At 37.4% G+C, this 15597-nt stretch overlaps 1 protein-coding gene and 1 long non-coding RNA gene across 5 annotated transcripts in view; one reads left to right on the top strand and one right to left on the bottom strand.

The window, feature by feature from the left end:
• Nucleotides 1–1816: 1816 nt before the first annotated feature.
• LOC140512890 (uncharacterized) overlaps nucleotides 1817–15597 on the top strand; it is a 40147-nt gene continuing 26366 nt past the window's right edge. Inside the window, exons 1-2 of the long non-coding RNA XR_011969960.1 lie at nucleotides 1817–2112; nucleotides 11402–12384. This is a non-coding gene — a long non-coding RNA (uncharacterized lncRNA). The remainder of the gene's footprint in view (nucleotides 2113–11401; nucleotides 12385–15597) is intronic.
• Nucleotides 3470–15597, bottom strand: part of KLF12 (KLF transcription factor 12) — a 561576-nt gene continuing 549448 nt past the window's right edge. For all 4 annotated transcript variants that reach the window (XM_072622304.1, XM_072622303.1, XM_072622305.1 and 1 more), the window contains one exon: nucleotides 3470–13107. In XM_072622304.1, coding sequence (XP_072478405.1) covers nucleotides 12926–13107 — 182 coding nt within the window. In that variant the 3' untranslated portion in view covers nucleotides 3470–12925. The remainder of the gene's footprint in view (nucleotides 13108–15597) is intronic.

Genomic DNA, 15597 nt, shown 5'->3' with positions numbered 1-15597 from the left:
AAAATGGATTTGGAATATGTGTATGTTATATAATTAACTCCTTAATTTTGTGGAGATTGTTTAAATATATTGAACATTAACTGAGCTGGGCCTCTGAAGGCAGGCAGAATGGGAAATCTCAAGCATTGTGTTCCCCACCCAACCTGGATTCCTCACTTACTGTTACTGAGACATAACTTGAAAGTTGGAAATGCCTTCAGTGGTCATCTGTACCAGCAGTAACAGAAATTCCATCTCAAATATTCTTAACAAGTGATCCCAGAGAGCCTCTACTTGAAGGTTGCCAGTGATGGAGAACCCATTATATGTTGAATTAGTGTGTTTCACCTTCCCTGTGACCTCAAAAGGTCACTGAATCTCTTAGGGCTACAGTTGTCTCACCTACTGAGTAATGACCTCAGGTTTCTGAAAAGGAAAGTACTGTGTAAACTATAAAATGTAATAGAGATGGGAGAGATCAGCCTTACCTTATTTACTCTTAAGATTTGTTTGCCTAGATGGCCTATCTAAGACCCTCCTAATGAACTGGTGAAAGCAGGGATTTTGTATTCTCAGTGCTTGGCATATAGCAGGAACTTAATGAATTTCCACTGATTTAAAGAACTCCTTAGGGGGACATTAATATAACTCTCAGTGGGTTGAACCCACCATTTTTTAGCTTAGCACCCAATACCAATGTGGTATAGTCAATGCCACAGCAAGAATAAAAGTGATCAGAATTGGGGTCCACTCAATTCAAACAATATTTACTGGTTTCCTGCTAAACATGATCTCTTGGCCCCTGGTTTGATGGGAATTTTTCTAACTATCACTTTCTAGAGTAATATGATTGGAAAGAAAAGTTAAAAGAAAGAAGGAACTACTACCTTTTTTCCTGCATTTTTATAGTACTTTACTACAATAATAGTTGACATTTATATAAATCTTACAAACTTCAAACTAGTAACAGCACCAGTGATCCCTGGTTGAACATGTTGGTTTCATTATATCTGTTGTCATTGTAAGAGAACTGTTACCCAATGGGTGATTGACATTTTGAGGTTCACTTGCAGAACTCAAATAGGGCTTTGGATTTCTGACAACCCAAAGAATAGTCTATTGGGCAGTCCTGCCTGACATATTGACTTTGTTTTGGCAGGAAGGGAGTCTTCTCTCTCTTAAGTAAAAAATTGCTAAAGAGCAGTTCATAGAAATCCATTTTCAATGTATCTGAACCAATTTTTTTTACAAGCTTCTAGGTTCATTCTGGACAGTAAAAATCAGCAATTGAAGAGGCCATGTTCTGATCTACACTTACATGTATTTATACCTGTGTGTACCTGGTTTGTTATGTGTGAAATGGAGATAATAAGTGGCTCTGGATTTATTGAAAATACCTAACAACAATCCTAATAGCTAAATGTACGTAGAGTGTTTACAAAGAGCTTTAAATATGGTCTCACTTTTAGCCCTCACAACAATCCTGTGAGGTAGGTGCTATTATAATCCTCAATGAGGTTGAGTGAGATTAAGTGACTTGCCCAGTTTCAAACAACAGTGTCTGAGGCAAGATTGAACCTAGGTCATCCTGACTCCAAGTCCAGCATTCTACTAGTTATTAATTAAGAGCATCTTCTACCTGGTGCTAAATTATCACATTGTTCTTATGTAGGAAGCAGTAATGTACTCTAAGAGAGACAAACGGTTTCTGACACATAAAAAACTATGTCAACTGAGTCAACCCAATGCCACTGCCACCACTTTAATTACCACCTCCTCTCATGCCCCAGTGGAGAAAGCCCAGAATATTAAGCCCTGAGAAGAGCAATGCCCCATTTCCAGTCTGCCCTTGATTGTGAGAGAGCAACCACTATGGCGAATGGACTTGCCATTCTCACCAACACCAAGCTCAGTCACTGACCATCTGTATCATCACCACCACCTACATTAATCAGTGTCATCAAATGACATTTGCAAGTAAGCACAGGATTCTTGGGGGTAGCAACCATTTGCTGCTTCTGAGTGTAGCTCAGTCCCAACAATTACCATCTAGGGGAAAAATCCTTGTGAAGAAGGGGCCAGCCATTCTTTACAAGATACGGTGAGGAAAAGACAGGAGAAAGCACATACAGGGTAAGTCAAACCACCCTCACTGCTTTTCCTAAGACATGGATATAGCCCAGGAACCTAAGTGCCCATGGAAGGGTAGCACTGCGCAAACAATTGGCCATTTTTCCAAACACATCATCATCAAGAATCAGCCATTGTAGAGATGGACCTGACCAATACTTCTGTGGGTGCTGTAGCTCCTTCTTCCTCAGTAGCTATAGCTACTGAAGGTTCAGAAAAGGAAGTGCCTGCCACCTTGTTACTGTCAGAGTTCAACATCAGAAACAGAATATAATTTTATTAATGGATATTGATAAAATATTAACATATCTAAATATAATTTATTATATAGAAATATATAACATATTATATATATAGTAATACATGATTAATAAAAAGAGAGTATAGTTTTATTAAGGAATATGTATTACTAGCTGCTTTGTTGCTGTACTTCAAGAACCACTGGGTCTTTTTGTCTGACTTGCAGGTAAAATTTCCTATAGATTTTTGTCTACCTCATTAGAATGTGAGCTCCTCAAGAACAGAAATTGCCTTGCTTTTCTGTTTGCTTCCCTGGTACTTCTATAGTACTTTGCTCATTCATTATTCCATACATAAATTTAGATGCACATTATATGAAGAAGTAGTAGCAGTAGTAGCAGTAGTAGCGGTGGTAGTAGTAGTAGCAGTAGTGGTTGTAGTAGTAGTACTTGTTACTCTTTTCTGGCACTGGCTCCTGTAACCTCTCATGTCTTCAATGTTTATGCTCCTCTGATGGATTCTGAATGTTATAATTATTTTTGCATCTGTTTCTATCTCCCCCTCTTAGAAGTAAGTTCCTTGAGGGCAGGGATTGTGATTTCTCTCTGTATATTTCTCCCCCAGAGCTTAACTTGGCTCCTTACACAGTAGGCACAATTTATTTTAGTCACATGAATAAAAGAGTTGAAAATTCTGAAACTTTCTCAAGAGCTTTTTAAAGCAATTATTTAGGCACTATTTAGAATATATAATTTAGATAAATTTAAATAATTTAGACAACAGATTGGTTTTTAATTACCATATTGAACATGTCCCTCCAAGGTCTCATTCCTAGGTATATTAAGGGACCAGGTTTTGTATTTATCAATCCTATGTACGATGAGTATATCAAACCGGAGAGTACCTTTCACTTGGATCCATTTATAGAACCCTAAAAAAATGAGCTTTCTAGCATTCTGAGACTAATTTTTTTAGTTCCAATTATTATGGAAAATGTAAAAGGGCATAAAAAAGGATTTTCTGTGTATTTTTCATTCAGAAATAAAAGAGCAGTTCATTTTCTGGGGTAAATCCTGCTTTGTTTTTCTTTTTCTTCAATTGCTACATACACAAATGGTCAAGGGTTTCATAACAAAGGTTTAATTAGAATAGTTAATAACTATGCTTTCCAGAGTGTCTGAGTCACCCACAGTAATAATTAGGGAGTTTTGTTCCATACAAAATGCTTTATTTAACCTTCATGCCTTCATTCAGATAATTATACAAATGCATACATTTAAAGGGTTAAATTCTATTTCAGTTCACAGCTCAATTCATAGGAAAGTTGAATACAGAAAAGCAATGCACCAACAGAATATGTCTGAGACACCATTAAAAACGATAACACTTGTTCATTTAAATCTCTGCGAATAGACTGGAATAATCATCCTCTGACAGAATTTCATTAGGAGGGTCTCCCTTTACATCATCATAGGGCAAAATCACCATTTTACAGTAAAAGAAAAAAAAGCTCTGAGTATATTTACAATACATACACTATACATAAATACAAGAACAACACTTACATAATATTAATAAACTTATAACAGGTGTTGTCTAAACACTACATAGTATATAAATGCAGAGGAAACTATTGGGAAATTAGATCTTTAGATGAGATTTGAAGAAATAAATTTCTTTGCAATTAAAAACCCTCTGAACAGAAAACAAAAGAAGATTTGAAGAATTAATACATTTGCTTTCTAGTCTCACAGGGGAGTTTTATCCTTTGAAATATGGGGCCATCTTTCTATGGGCTTTGAGAAAAACTCTTCTTTCCCCTACATCTCAGCAAAGTGAATCAGGTGCTGTGCATCTTATTCAATTCCTTGTTCAGAGGCTCCAATCCTAGATGGAAAAATTTCAAACTAAGGGGTGGATTTTTAAAAAATTTTTACACAGAAAGATCCTATGACCCAATTACCATATGTATTAAAGTAATGAGCTAATTGATAAGGGATGGGGGGGAGGGAATGCCTGCTTGATTTGGCCAATGATCATGTTTTTCTTTATTCTCATGTTTCTTCAAATACAGCTGAGAATTGTTCAAAGGAATAAGACTTTTGAATTGATCCCCCTCCCCCCCACAAAGAGCAGTGTCTAGACTACTACTAATTATAACTAAGTTGTCTTTAAGTGGCAGGTGGGTATCTTAAAGGTGGTCTCGTCTGATCTCTTCACAACACAGAAAGTTCGGAGTAGGCTTTTGGCTAAGGACAAACATGAATCTGCTGGTTGGTTCCTTTTTCCCCCCCAAATGGACATTATAATACATATAATTGCATTATGATCCAAAGTGATATAATAGATAACACAATGTTTTTCAAGCTGGTTTTATAAATACTTCTCACTTCCTTCAGTGAGCTGCTTTTGTGACATGATGTAATACATTCCACACAGATGTGAAAAAAGAAATACAAAGGATTTTCTTCACAGTCACCTCCCCATTGGATGGTGATTTTTTTTTCTTTGTTTTAAATGTGACAAGCTGCAAACAAACGAGTCACTGGGAAGAGCTTTGAATATAGACACCAGTGTGCCCCAGTTCAACAATACCTATGCAATGTATCACAATTTAAGAAAGTTGTATGAGCATCGTTACAAATAGAGGAGTATACAAATTCTGCTATGGAAACCAAATAATCCAGGATGCAAAATTTTCCTCTGTGTTTTAGGCTATCTCTTTTGGAGCATGGAATAAGAGGGAATGAAAGATTTTGTATTCTCACGTTCATAAAATCCTTCTTCATACAATTACTGGGCACTCTTTTTACCTAGATGTAAAATGTGCCTCTCCCCACAAAAGTCTTAGACTGGTCATTGGTAAAAGTAGCTAATCAGTTCACATAGGAAATCACTTGTTCTACATCCTCACACTTAGTGCAAAGTCTGTTGTCTTCACGCACATTTAAACATCTGGTGATGAAAACCAGAATGAGAAAGTTCTGATGAGGTTCTTTCCACAACTCATCATTTTTCAGCTCATTTAGGTTTGTGGTTTTGGTGTTTTGAAAAATTACTGCTTGTGAAACCTAACTAATGGTGAACGATGACCACCTACATTAGAGTCTGTACTTAGAATGTTGCCTTTCAACACAGAAGGGAATTTGTTTATTGTGCAGGTCTGTGTCTTTCTCTCTCTCTCTCTCTCTCTCTCTCTCTCTCTCTCTCTCTCTCTCTCTCTCTCTCTCTCTCCCTCTCTCTCTCTCCCTCTCTCTCCCTCTCTCCCTCCCCCCATCGCTCTCTCGCTCTCTGTCTTCCCACCCCAAGTGTAACGAGGAGAAAGATCATAATTTCAGAAATTCTATTACCAAAACAGAAAGAGAAATGACTGTTCTGAATGTTTTCAAAGTCTATTAGTACATCAGTGAACTGACACTGTCAGAATTTCCTAAGTTAGGGAATTGGGGAAAGATAGAATTTGTTTGTCTTAATTCCATATACAAAATTCAACTGCATCATGATTGTTAGCATAAACAACAATTCATAATCAAAACCATTGAACATCTTAAGTGACTCTGCTGTAAAGTGGGAATGCTGAAAAAGAACGCTCACTTTTGAATTCATATTCATTATATAAGTATGATGGTTTCTACCTCTCCATTCACCATTGGACAAGTAATTCCTGGGAGGTTATGATCTATAGTGAGGTGAACATTCAGAAGCATAACTCTATTTTTGAAAAAAAGACTGATCTGAATTGATATAAAAGGCTATTTGAATGAAAAGTGAAGAAGAAAATTTGAGCAAGTTGCTAGATTGTGCAGGACCAAATGCCAACAGAAAGTCAAGTAAATATCTTATTTTGGCCTGAATGATTGCACTCATGTCATCAATTTTGTGTCTATGGAGACACAAGTTTATTGAAACAACGCCAAACCTTCTGGTGAAAGAGGCTGACTAGATATCCAAACAACTGACTGCATTTTTCACTCTTTGCTCAATACTGCTTAGCGCTGTATAGAAATAAACACATCCAAAAGATCTTTCTTTAAAAAGAGTAAGAATTTTGTGAAGGAAATGCAAGATCCTTTCCTCATCAAGACTTCCTTCTGGTGTTCATCACTCCAGTTCCATACCTCCTAAGACTCTGAAAAGAGTTAAATACATGACCTGGGTTTACTTACATCTTGATTTGTAGAAAGTAAATGCAAGAGTGTTTAACCCCTGTTCACACTTCATCAACCTCTTTTATCAAAGCTCAGAGTTTCTTCAGCTCCGAAGAACATAATTTTAACTGACAAGAACAATGCTTTGCAATCACTTACAATGTGGAGCAGAGGTGTTAACAGGGCTCACATTGTCCAAACCACATCATTCTCTAATTCCAAACACAACTCCATGTTTTAGCACTGAAATTATCCTGGAATGGGGAAATGGGGGGAAAATGATGCAAGTAAATATGATCATATTCAGGCTGTTCTACAAACCTTGGTTGAGGGATGGGCTGATATCCTCAAAGTCTAACTACTCAACTAGTCTTCCAATAGAAATGATATAGACTTTGTTCACCTAAAGATACTACTGAAATGGGAAAACAACAGGGGAAATCAGAAAAGAAACGAAACGCAAAACTTTACATTTAATAATGTGTCCTATCAGCTGAAGTGTCTAGTAATGTTTGTTTATTTTTATTGGCTCTCTATCGGGTCTTCCTCTCAGAGAATACCGGGTATGATTCATTGGAAATCCTTTATGAGCTCAGTCAAAAAACCCACAAGAGGCTATAGTTTGGAATTGCCACTGCACATTGTGGGATTTCTTGATTAAATCTGCATTCTCCCTTTGCATGAATAACAACATTTTACTTAAGGTAAATGACACGTAAGAGACAATAACATGGTAAGGATAAAATAATGGTGGTGGTGTTGGTTTTTGGTGGGGGAGTCAAAGAAGCAAATAGATTTACTGCAATTCATCTTTTTCAATTATCTGGGGGGGGGGATAAGTGCTAGTCTAATGAAGCAGCATTATTATTGCTGTATGAAAAGCATAGCAGAACATTCCATCAGTTATAATATATGTATGTGGACAGGCACTTTCAGGTTTTAATTCATTTCTGAAAAACGGGTATTAGTTTATCTCTGTCACCAGCAAATGGGGATTCTCACTGCTACTACCATCACATAGCTTCTGTTAACATGCAGCTATACCTAACAGAACAAAAACTCCCTTTGGAATTACCCAAGAGTGACCACCTGTTGGAACTGCGGAATCTTTTGTCCACGTAACATTTTGGCAGAGGGAGTGAGATAACTGAAAAAATACAACAATTGTCTACTTCTCTCTCGAGCGCATTTTAAACACTAGAATACGCTCCCATGCAGCTGTTTTTCCCTATTCAGACAAAGGCATTTTGAGTTTGGAATCAGTTTCCAGAGACTTCAAATGACTTCATTGTATCCGAGGCTGTCCTAGACAAACCAAAACAAGTGGCCATTCTCGGGTGTACATGCTCAACATGTTCTGACAAAGTAGAACAACTGAGACCCTATAGTAATATGGCTAATTGTGTGGAAGATGTACAAGGCATATCTGAACAGTGTGTGTATGTGTGTGTATGTGTGTGTGCGTGATGAAAACTAGAAGCTTCCCCTCCAACATACTTCATTAAACTATTTACAACCTGTGTAAAATTGTGAGTTTGAAAATACTTTTCTACTATCACATATATTACAGAATATTCAGATTGCTACAAGTACAGTAAAATACCTTCATTCTATTTTTAAAAGATGCAGTATCCTTATATTTAATTTTCTTACTAAAAATTGAAAGTCTATTGAAATTGTTCAGTATTTAACATGTAAAGTACCAGTGGGCATGAGCTGCTAAACATACACATTATTCTATAATGAAACTGTGAAAATATAGCAGTTTTAATTTGTTATGTACATTTTTAAGCTATAAAATGCAGGCAAAGTCATATATAGCAATAGAAGCTGATTTCCTAGTAAGGTAAATAATTTATTTTTCCAGACAGCATGGAGTATTACAAAATCTTCCTTTAAAAATTTTTTTTCTTGGTTAGCTTTTCATGTAAGAATATGTATCCATGAACATATGGATATGCTGCTGGTTACATGTATAGAAAAGTATATTCATGTGCATTTAAGAGGGGTACTTCTATAGAGAGGCAAGCATGGTGATACCAATAACAGAATGAGGAGATGTAGCTCATTGGTCTCTTCATACACAAAAATAAACAAATCATGTTGGAAAGGGATGTTTTCCAATTGTACGCACTAACCCCCAGGAAACTAAGGGAGACTGGTTTGCTTCTCACTAAAGATTTAGTAAGAAAGTACACCTTACATGCTAAACTTACAAGAATTGTTATGGGGGTAAATTCTGAAATTGGACCATGAGAAACAGCTATTAGGCTTTTGATGCCCATTCATATTCATAAATCACCTCATTTTTAGTCCTCTGCTATCAGAATTTAACACATCGTACAATACGAATGCTGGTAGTCTTAACACTGGTTAACTCTGCCACTTTCTTACTTTAAATGGTAAGCTACCTTAAACACCAATATGGCAGCCACATTTCTAAGCAGCTGAAACCATGATTAATAGGAGCATATAATACAATCGAAGGCCTCTACTTACCAGATTTATTCAATTGCACCTTTGGTAAGTATAAAAAAGCACAGAATAAGGAGTACTGCATCTTTATCCCTGTCGAAATTGTCATTGTAATGAGTTGATTTCAAAGTGCAGAATAGCTTTGATTTATAAAAGAAATGGCAATTCAAAGGTTTTTTTTAATTCTTCTATTCAAAAACAGAACACTAAGTTATTGTGTGAGTGTGTTTTTCTCCCCAAAAGCTATTGACTCTTAGACGTTTTCAACCAAGTGAAATGATCTTTTTAATCATCTGGAAGCTGGCACTTGTAAACACTGTGGCATTTCCTAAGTTCTTTTGTAGACAATCATCTTCCTATCTACCTCTTACTTAAACTTTAAAGTGAGTAAAAAAGTGCCCTTGTTTAACAAAAAAAAATGGTGTGGTTTACCTTATTGTTATTCAACAGCTTTTGAAAACAACTATTCTATAGTGTTTCCTAAAACCCATGCCAGATATGGCTGCCTAAGCTTTAGGCTGTAAGACTTTGGAGATTTCTGTCTTAACAGCTTTCAGAGAACTTGTAGCAAGTTACATAAGGAGGATCCAAGGTTTATGCGCTACTGATGGGGGATGAAAATAAAACAAGACAAAAAAGGAAACCATTTCTCAAATAAGAATAGAACATGAGAGGAGAGTCTATTAAAATGTAAACCACTGAACTCCTTAACCTTGACACTAACTCTAATTCCCACTGAAGTTCTGGAGATCTACAGGCATGCAAAGGGACAGAGACTCAGATATTCGGCATCCATCTTAGATTTAAAAACAATTCAAGAAAGAGTGGGAAAAGTCACCTACATCCCACAGCTTCAACTTTTAAAGTAAAAAAATGCTTCAGGGAGGAAGACCATGAAATTTTCTAGGGTTCCACCTTTCCTCTGTTATTCTCTATATACTGTGCTTATAACTGAAGTGCAAAATGGGTACTGAGAGAAAATGGAGGCCTTTCCATTCCCGCAAATACCTGTGTGTGGGGGAAAAAAATCTTTCATTTCAAATCACTCTGCCGTCCATTTCTGGGGCAACAAAATACCCATAATGAATTCAGAAAGCTCACTAAGGTTAAATAAGTTGCTATGCACCTAGCTTGCTCAAAATAAATTCCAATTCCTAAGTTTTGAGCTAAACATTTTTTATTGTTAAAGTGACTCATTTCATTATTTGTGCTTGATTCCATTTTTTTTAACTACTGGATGTAATGATATGTCAAAAAGAGAGAAGGGGGAACAGCGACAGGTCTTATCTTTTAGGTTACTGTTCAGGTCTGGGCTTTCATTTGCTGGGGGTGAAGGAATAATTTCCTTTCACTCCTTTCCAATTTTATAAGAGAAGAAAAAGTCATTTAGATCTGTGCTGAATCTAAATCTAGCTATACACCTCAAGGGACTCCTAACTACTAGGCTTATTGCTTTTATATATCTTAAACCCAAGACTACCTATAACCACTGAGGAATGTGCTTGGAGAAGATTAAATAGATGGGCCTTTTGGAGAAGAACTGCCATCATGAAATCAATTGAAATTTTGTGAGGTGGGGATGAGGGATGGTGGCAACAAGGGAGGTGTGGATGTATGTTTCGTTATCTTCTGTTTTCTTGGTTAGTAGCTATTCATCCAAATTGCCAATTATTTCCTATTGAGAATAGACAGAGACTTGGAGAAGTTGGACAGTAGGGGTTGGGGGTTGGGGAGTCACACACCAGTAATGGATAGAAAAGCTTTCTAGGAGGTAACACCCAGTGCAAGGCTGCAGCCCTAGTCTGAGGTGGTTTGGAATTGCTCAATTTTTCTACTGGAAAAATTGGCAGACAATGTAGAGCACAGATTTATGCTAAGCTTTTAACCTGAAAACTGTTACACTATTATTTCAATGTTATTTCAAATACTTTTAATACTATCAGAGACAAATCTCACTTGTTTCTTTCAATGTCCCTAGTTCCTGCTTCAAGTCACTTCTCAGAACAAGATTATAGAGATTTAAAGATAATCCCAAACAAGGCTACTTCAGTAACCAAAGTTATTTCAGACTTTCAAACACTTAAAAATGAGCTAGGAGCATTGTGAGGTTCATTTGTGCCTTTCCCGAATCCAAGTTTTCATAATTAAAATATATTGCAAAGGTCTTTCTGGAGACCCTTTATAGCTAAGCTATAAAAAAGCTTGAACAAACAAAAATAACTCACCAAACTCCTTTTACCATATTGAGATGGGGGAGGAAAACTCCAGCTCTTAAGGAATGAGAGGAAATTATTCGTTTCAAAAGGATGTTTGTTGGTAACATATTGCTTTATTTATCATAGACTTGATTCACTACAGATAAGCTCACACTTTTTTAGGGAGTAGGGAGAGCTGGAGAAGTAATCATTTTTTTCTTATCCTTGATGCAGGAAGTCTGGATTGAGCATACCTACAGAAGCCAGTGAGGCACCTACATAGAGTTTAAGAAACAAAAACCTGTCAAGAAGAGCCCATGGGCCATTCTCCTCTTCTCTGCTTTCCAACAGTAGAAACTAGCACCATTTCAGTCTTTCCTCTGGGAGCATCCTCTTTCCACTCATTTATTCCAAGGAGAGCTGACCTGGTAAGTTAAGGGGTTCCTTCCCCACTGACCTGCCTTGGCTTTCTAGCCACCAAATGAATTGTAAAACATGAAAAGGGGAGTTCAATGTTAAACTGTGTTACCCCACCGCCAATGACAGAAAGATTACCTTGATATTGTAAAAGTAACCAAGACATCGAAAAAGCTCTGTGTTTGTGTGTGTGTGTGTGTTCAAACAATTCCTTTAGTAAGTATGAAAACTGGTAATGTGAGTCCTCAGTGAAGTTATTGTAGGAAAGACCTTTTATTCATTATTGCTTTTCTCCTCAAGAGGCGCATTATTTCCTTCTCTTCTTTGTCTGATTTTTCATGTTCACTGACTTCGCTTGGACAGCCACACCTCTTACCTTGGTGCCAGTGTGTCTAAGAAAGTTTCTTTTCCTGATTCATTGTAATCAAATACTAGGGGCTGGAAGAGATGATGTCTAGGTGACAGAAAACTTCGCTTTGAAATGGGGCAGTAGTTTTTTTGGTTTTGTTTTTGTTTTTTTAAAGAAAGGCTCTTCCTACACAACCCCAAACCATTTCTATATGAGTCCATGTCAGAGAAGACACTTGGACTGGACCTCAAATGAAACATGGTTTGTCCCCTTTTTGTTTTAGCAGATGGACAAAACAGAATCAAAATGAAACGAACAACAAACGACAACAAACAAATGAGAGATTAAATGTGGGTTTCCTTAAGGGCATGGCATAATAACAAGTTGTGGGTGATCTCTAAGTGCCACCATCACGACTGCAAAAGTCTGCTGGAGTGCCCCTTGATTTCAGGTAATGGAACCTCTCCAATAGATTCTTCGCATCTATTTTCATGCAGCTTGCCGGTAACATAAAGTGGGCATGTTTTCTATATTACTTAGATGGTAATCCAAAAAAAAAGGGGGGGGGGGGTTAGGGAGAATTGGGGATAATAATCCAAGTTAAAAAGGTCTTGCTCTTTGCCATCAATTTGTGGTAACTGATTTTTAAAATATCAATAAGAAAATGTCTGACAGCTGAGAAAATGTTTACGCTACAAACATCTTTGAACAGTAGAGGACACCGCATGGAAAAACAATGCCTGTCTCTTCAAGCATCTGAGTCACTCATCTCCCGGGCCAGCATGAGAACGCTGCTTGTGTAGCCATGATGGGGTTACCTTCAGATAGAGAGGAGAAAAGTACCATTTCGTTTTCCTGCTCTGGTTTCAGACATCGTGGGAGGATGATGCCCTTTTTGTGTTAACACTGTGATGGGGATTCAGCCCTGCTGAATGGGGTGTAGCTAAGAGACCCAGCTCTTACGCTCCGCTCCGCTGGACAGGTCACATGCCTCAAACCAGCATGTGTCTCCGACGGTGCAGTGCCAAGTGATCTGACCGGGAAAAACTTCGATCACAGTCTGCGCACTTGAATGGCTTCACTCCCGTGTGTTTGCGGTAATGCCTTGTCAGTTCGTCCGAACGAGCAAACTTCCAGGTACAGCCTTCCCAGGTACATTTGTATGGTTTTTCTCCTGCGGGAAGAAAGAACAACACTCAATTGGTACTCAATAAAAGCTAAGTAATAATTCAACTAGCAATTCATGAGTGGACCACCATTGCCATCGGATTGTTTATTTCCCACCTCTAGGATGGGGGGCAACACACAACATCTGTACCAGCGGTACAGAAACACCTTTTAAAAAGTTCTGGAAAAAAGCAAACATGCGACTTGGTTCAAGTAATGGAACTTGCCCTGATCAGAAGCACAGTATCTAAAATGAGCTTAGACCATGTTTGTAGAGAGTGACCACATAAACAAACAAAAAACAAGCTTAGGTTCCAAATAGACTTTAAAGTATTGAAAAGTATATAAAACCAAATTTTCCAAAGTATGAAAAATTAAGTAAACTTAAAATATCTATCAACCTAAATAATAATAGCTTATATTCATTCATTTCCCAATGCACCTTTCTAATGCACAAAACACCTTCTCCAAAGCAAACCTAGGAAGGTTGATAAGTCAGATTTGTTATCCTAACTTTTTTAGCGGATGAAATTGTTACTTAAAAAATTTAACTGATTTGCCTTAGTCCACAGAGCTGAGCAACATATCTAGGATACAAACTCAGATCTTTTTAACTCCCACTATAGGGGGTAGTTGTGGATACAGCCACTGTACCGTGGTGCTGTGGCCAGACGGTTGGGCCTGGAGTTAGGAAGACCAGAGTTCATATTTGACCTCTGACACTTATTAACAAGTCACTTAACCTCAGTTTCCTTATCTGTAAAATGGGGATAATAAGAGCATCCATCTCCCATGGCTGTTGTAAGGAGCACAGTGCCTAGCACATAATAAGTATTATATACATGTTAGCTATTATTATTATATTGTTACATATTATTATATAATTATATAGTTATATATTGTAATGTGATTATATACAATATATAATAAAATGTATTATATTGTTTTTATCACTATAATATCACATTGCTGTCATTAAAAATAAAATCTTTTTCCACAAAGGTTCTGTGATGCTCCCAAGTTAGTAATGACTCCTCCCCTCTCCCAGTGCCCAGACACTTTGTTTTGCACCTCCGATGCAAATCTATAATCTTGTGTATTCTAATTAATCTATGTTTGAGATTTTCCTCCAAACCAGATGGTAGGTTAAATGGAGGTGGAGACCACGTCTTACCTACCAGTTCACCCAAAGCTTAGCCTAGCATGCTGCTTTTGACACAGTAGACATTTAATAAATGTTTACTAAATAAACTAACGGAAGAATATATGGGAGCTAAGCTAGACATAATGACATATTCTAAGCCATTTTTGCCCTTTAACACAAATAGCAAGGGGAAATATGGCTCTGAGAGCTGCTGAAAGGGGCATCTTGCCCGCCATATTGAGCATGTATATAACATGCACAATAACAGGAAATTAAATTTAGGCAAGGTTGTTGGGCATCTCTTTACCCTCTCACTACACTGTACCCCTTCTTAAAAATATGTACATATATATTAATTCATTAAGGAGTTGCAGAGGTACTTATCAATATTTTGTAAGTCATAGGTACATGATACATCTTCTAGTCAAAATGTCCAAGAGTACAGAATTACTGCCATTTGGATTTACCATTTCTCACTGAAAAAATGGAAAGCCAGAAGGAAAATGAGAGTACACACACACACACACACACACACACACGCACACACACACACACACACACACACCCTAAAGAGAAGTGGACATAGGACTTGAGTCACCACTCGGTGTTATCCTGACATGATAACAACAAAAATGAGTCACATTTATATATCACTTCATAGCTTACAAATTGTTTTTCCTTAAAAACTCTGTAAGGCAAGTGGCAGTAAGTCAGATTCTGGGGCTCTGTTACCAAGATATACAATGTTTGGGTAGCTTAAGGATGTTTCAGAACAACAAAAGACCATCCTGATCTCCAAGGTCAAGTCTGAAAAAAGCAGCCAGATTCAGGAAAAGATAAGTCCCCCTTTTCCAAGCATTAGAATAAAAAGTACCTTTTGAGTACTTTGGGTAGTTTTTTTTCCTCCCCTGGAATGCCGGTAGAGGGGGAAAAAATCCTTGATACAACAGTGATATTAAGATGCAATCCATGAATTAGGACAAGTCTTGAGAAATTTTCTTAATCAGGGTCAAGTCCTATAAGTCATGGTATAATTTTAAAGAAGTAATCTGACCTCCTATTTCAGTGAACTTGCAAGGACAGTAAAATATGCAAAAGCTTTGTCAGGAAATAGATCTGCTTTCCAGAGTTCGAGTGAGCTCCCAGGGGAATGGGACAAAAGCTGACCCAGGTGTGTTGTTTGCCTGCTTGTCATTCAGAGTGGAAGCACTGTCCCCATCCAACCCCAGACTTGTTTTTTTTTTCTCCTCCTTCTGATTTCTAGCATCAAGATCTTTAAACATTAATAACAAAATGCCTGACAGCTGATATGCCACCCAGGCATTACGCAGCACAAATATGGGAATGAAGGGA

This window comes from Notamacropus eugenii, chromosome 6 (genome assembly GCF_028372415.1).
Source record: "Notamacropus eugenii isolate mMacEug1 chromosome 6, mMacEug1.pri_v2, whole genome shotgun sequence".
In the NCBI taxonomy this organism is placed as follows: Eukaryota; Metazoa; Chordata; class Mammalia; order Diprotodontia; family Macropodidae; genus Notamacropus; species Notamacropus eugenii.
The sequence above is the reverse complement of the archived record's forward strand: the minus strand, read 5'-3'. Positions and strand labels throughout refer to the sequence as shown.